General features: G+C 35.5%; 2 protein-coding genes across 9 annotated transcripts in view; both read left to right on the top strand.

Moving 5' to 3' along the window:
• LOC122243014 (uncharacterized) overlaps positions 1 to 3,056 on the top strand; it is a 13,040-nt gene extending 9,984 nt beyond the window's left edge. For all 6 annotated transcript variants that reach the window (XM_086556548.1, XM_086556549.1, XM_086556551.1 and 3 more), the window contains one exon: positions 2,380 to 3,056. In XM_086556548.1, the coding sequence (XP_086412674.1) occupies positions 2,380 to 2,728 (349 nt within the window). In that variant the 3' untranslated portion in view covers positions 2,729 to 3,056. The remainder of the gene's footprint in view (positions 1 to 2,379) is intronic.
• A 1,792-nt stretch (positions 3,057 to 4,848) lies between these two features.
• LOC122242966 (uncharacterized) overlaps positions 4,849 to 5,000 on the top strand; it is a 48,031-nt gene continuing 47,879 nt past the window's right edge. For all 3 annotated transcript variants that reach the window (XM_086556545.1, XM_043000434.2, XM_043000417.2), the window contains exon 1: positions 4,849 to 4,948. The gene's annotated coding sequence lies outside the window, so the exon portion shown is untranslated. The remainder of the gene's footprint in view (positions 4,949 to 5,000) is intronic.

Raw genomic sequence — 5,000 nt, 5'->3', positions numbered from 1 at the left:
TGTGTGAGACAGTGTATATAAAGAAAAAAAGAATATGGATTTTAATTTTTACTGTTTTTTAGATTTTTTTAAAGGCATTTTTTCTCCATTTTGTAATCTTAGTGTGTTCTTTTTTGTTGATTTTTAATTCTCGTTCCCTTTTTTATGAATGTTAGAGATAGCAAGCCAGAACTTACTTAAGTTGAACACACTTGAATCATAGCAAATAACAATGTAACCGACCTGGGGACAGTTTGCAATGCTTCATGTGTATTAATTTTAAGGTATGCTTAGCACTGCTCTGATCTGTATTGCATTAGACTTTTATCATTAGATTAGAGAGAATAATATTACTTTTAAGGCAGTCTTTCCTGATGTGCAAACTAAGTATTTTTTAGAGCAATAGATGATCATTCCTCAGGGATCAGTCCCAAGTAAGAAGGACATATAAACTCCCCTACATGTGAGAGATGACCAGCTAGTACGAGCGTATATATAAAAAAAAAAAAAAAAAAAAAAAAAAAAGGTGCCCCCTCCTGAAGTGTGAGGCTCAACTCTGATGAAAACTTTTGCTCAAGAGAAGTCAAAAAAAGGATCCAAAGTCAAGTCACGCACACACGCACACGCACCGCTTGCATTGGCTGCCTCCCTCATATGTGACGGTGTTGGACCTCAGCACTTTCATGGCAGATCTCTCTGCTGCAGATGCAACCATACCTATGCCAGAATTCCCAATTTCAGAAATCTTGGCTGTAGCCGGTTGTTGGCGTGGCGACAACGGGGCTAGCGAACTTGCGGGTCGCTTCATCTCATTGTCGACTGACCCCATCACTAGTTTGAACCTTTGACATCTAACTCGACATCAACCCAATACCCATTGCACGTTCCTATACCACAATTCATGTAGATGTACGTTCAATTTTCTTTGTGACCTTTTTTAGAACTTTTCTCAGTTTTAGTCAAGACAAAGTATAAAAATTAAAAGAGGAAATAAAAGATTTAAAAAAAAAAAGAAAGAAAAGAAAGTGAGAGAGAGCGGGAGAGAGAGAGAAAGAGAGAAAGGAAGAAAGAAAGAAAGAAAGAGAGGAAGAAGAAATAAAAGAAAAGAGGGAAAGTTTTTCTCGGACATAGAAATTAATTCTTTTTACTCTAAAATTTATTTACTTGTTTATCATTTGAAATTGCTCCAGAATCCATAACCCATAGATCTAAAGAAGAAATTTTCACACACTCTTTTGCCTATTTTTTTGTTTTTTTGTTTTTTTTATTTTTTGTTTGTTTTTTTGATAGAGAAATGACCAACAATTTATTTTCAGGTTTTCATGCATGGGTAGGTCTACAGAACTTGGTCATCTTCTTGTTCTACATTTAAGCTAATGATAGACTTAAGAAAAGTATGTTTTTAAACTTAAGATTATTTGTTTAAACTAGCTGTCAGTTTCATGTACCATCAGAGCAGGCAGAAATTGGCTAAAGACAATACCAGTAATCAGGCAATCTTTACAGCTGATTTTGGTTTGACAAAGAGCCGACATTTTGGTCAGCTGAACGTAACTGGGCCAGATTCCCTTTGTTTAGGGTTTAGTTATGAGAAATAAATAAAAAAATACATACATGTATAAAAAAAAGAAATATTAAGATCTGAATTTTGTGTCAAGTACATGTACTTTTCTATTACCTTGAAACATTTTCAAATTTTATCAAATTGACCCCTTTTTGGATATCCTAGTACGAATCTGGACTGGCTTGCAAAGGCTGGCTCAGAAGAACAGCACTTGAGAGAATCTGGTAGAAAAAAAAAAAAAGGAAAACAAAAAATTATCTGGACTTTTTTTTTTCTTTTTGGGCTTTTAAATTTTGTCATAATGCAGTTTCCAAAAGCTGTTTTCCAGACCATTGGTTTTGATGTCGGGCAACAACAACAAAAACTTTTCTTTTGGTTTGATCCCAGACTCTAGGCAAGTGCTGTACTTGACTAACATTAGAGTAAGTATAAGGGCTGGTGTTGTGAGATTGGAAGAAGGAATTTATCTTGTAACTTCATTGAAGTAAATGATAGGGGCAGAAAAGCATTTTTTATTTCATTCTTTTGCATAGCTTCAACCTTTAAAGTCACTTTTTGACATGTATTTGTAGCAGATACATTTTTACTTAAAGAATGTTATTTAAGCTGCCTGTAAAGTAATATTATTTAGAATCTAGGAAAGATTAAACTTCAGAGATAACCTGTCACTTGATACCAGCTTAGTCCAGTTGAATGTTAAATGCATCTTGTTGGCAGCAAGAACCTATCCCCTGCCCCTAACATTATCTCACTGTCTTGGGCACATAATCTTGAAGGCCTCGAGACGACTCACCCCAGTATTATGAGGACAAGTTGCAGGTTCTTTTAAATTGCAGCCTGTCTAGTGGCTGTCCAGTTGACTGCGAAGAGGAGGATCGTCTAGAGCCTATTCTGGACTTGGAAGAGGCCCTAGAGGAAGCCCTTGGCGACCTGGACAGCGTGGGCAGCATGGAGGTGGATGCCAACCTGCGACTGACCTCGGTTGGGAGTAACAACCCTCCCCTTGTGTCCCACTCGGAAGCGGTCTCTCCCGAGGAGCACACAGGTCCACCTCCAGCCAAGAGGCAGCGTGGACGTCCCAGGAAACAGTCATTTACAGGAAGTACGTTTGATAATAGTGTGGACATTCCAGATCTTGATTTCAGTCTGAGTGACTTGATGGACTTTGACGTCTACCTGTTCTAGCCCAGGGCCGGTGGTGCAAGGAACTGTCACCCGTAGCTACAAAGTCAAAGTTCAAACTTGTACAGCTGCCTCTTGTATGAACTTGACTTCATAATAGTTGATCAAAGCGTAGTAAACTACTGTACCTTTTCTTTTGTAAATCTTCCCTTCTGTTTCTGTTTTATATCAGTTTGTATGGAACTGAGCTTGAGTTAACAAGGTTTCACTCTTTAGGGTCATGGCTATATTTTTAGTTCTGGTTCCGTGGTAGTACTCATGAATAACTGTCACATGTAAAATTGCACTATAAAAATGAGCTGGTTACAAAAAATACAACCACAAAGCTTTATCCTGATGTGTTTTATTGATCCCTCTAAGGTGGATGCTAACTGAGCTCAGACAAAGGCAGCACAGTGAAACCTCGTCAATTCAGGTTCTGTGCTTTTGCCAGGAGGTTACCGCTGTTGGAATGTTTTATCCTGAATCTTTATATATATATATTTATATATACACACATATATTTCATTTCTTGTTTATATTTTATTTCATTTTTTCCTTTTTTTTATTTGATTGCATCTTGCAAGATTTTTGGAACATAATATGAAATTAGCATTATGTACAAAAGTATCTCTAACTTTTCTTCTCATTATTTATTTATTTTTTCAATTATAGAGAATACCAAATCGGGAATTAAATAATAGCTGCAAGAATAGTTGTAGACCCATTATTTTGATAGCAAAGCTGAGCTGATACCTCTCACTTGCCTATTGGTCCATGGTAGATAGCAGGGAGATAACTTTTTTTTTCTCTTTTTTTTCACAAACAATAAGAGAATCTTTAGGGTCTGCTTTAATACTGAAAGCTAGTAAGATATGTACAAGATAAAGTTCTTGCAAATGAGATGGCAAATGTCTTTCGTAGAGCCAGTTTCTCAGGCCAATTACAGTCGGTAGAGTGGTTTCATTTAATGAAATGTATAAGCAACTTCTATCTCAACAGAAGATGGAGTTCTGTTTCTTAGTCCCTTCAATACGGTAATCTAAATTTATTCATCATTCATATCTTTCTCAAATGTAAAAGCATGAATGATGGTAGGTTCAAGTTTCAGTTTGTTACTTTTACTTCTGAATTGCAGATAAAGACTTTTGCAAACGATCATTGTTAAATGTTGAGTTAGGAACACGTGGAAGGAAAAAGAAATCTTGGTTATCTTCACGAAATTGAAAATCCATGCAATATTTGGGCACTCAAGAATATCAAAATTGAAATGTTGATTTTGCATTAGACCACATTCAAATAAGAAATGAAAAGTAATAGAAATAGGTAAAATATAGAAATAATTGAAATAATTGCTGGCAGATACCGATAGTGGCCAAGTAAGGCCTATAGAAATTAAAAGCTTGTCGAGACAGCAGATGGAAGTTTATCTTTTCTTGATGCTGGGCAGCTGACTGTAAAGGAGATAGAAAATTATGACAAATTTAGTTCATCAGTAGTCAGTAACAGTTGAAAACTATTGACAGAAATAATATTTACTTTGAAATGAAGGAGAGACTATTCGATAGTATGAAAGGAAGGAAAAATACATATGTATTTCTTATTGGATTAAGAAATTATTTTGAAAGTCATTCTTGAGCTGAATTAGTCTCAACAGTGCATATGGGGAATTTGATGTTTTCATTCATCTTCTAAAATACACAAAAACGTATAGTCTAAACTCACAAAAGCAAGAAGTGAGATATTTAAAATGGAAAACCAGTAAACCAACCCACCATTAGAGAAAATAGTGGCCATCACCTCTGCCAGTAAGAAGCTCCAGACATCTAACCAGAAACCTTTTTATTATTTGAAAACAACAAAATGCAAGAACCAACACACCTCATAACATTAGATTTATTTCCGTACTAGTTGTACATAGAGACGAGAGATTGATATACGAAGATATTAGTACTTCTGTTAGATCAGCCATATCATTAAATGATTGAAATATTGGAATTACACTGCACACACTTAACTCATTTTAAGTCTATCAAGAAATAGATACATTATAACCTAAGAAGATTGAAGAGCATGGACTTTTTAAGTACAAAGTTGTAAGTTCTGTCACCCCAGTAACAGGTTCAAAAATAGATAACAGGACTTCACAGGATGCTTTAACCTCGATAGGAAGTGCATGTTTCCAAGTGTAGTATAAAAGTATCTTTTATTTGAATGAACATGGAGCCAAATTCTTCGGCAGAGGTATGTTACTTAGAATACATTTTCAAGGTAATAGGAAACCATAAATTGTTTG

The sequence above is a fragment of the Penaeus japonicus genome, unplaced genomic scaffold (genome assembly GCF_977035675.1).
Source record: "Penaeus japonicus unplaced genomic scaffold, GWHDUDI00000001_assembly GWHDUDI00000032, whole genome shotgun sequence".
Taxonomy (NCBI): domain Eukaryota; kingdom Metazoa; phylum Arthropoda; class Malacostraca; order Decapoda; family Penaeidae; genus Penaeus; species Penaeus japonicus.
This window is presented reverse-complemented; position numbering and strand designations above follow the sequence as displayed.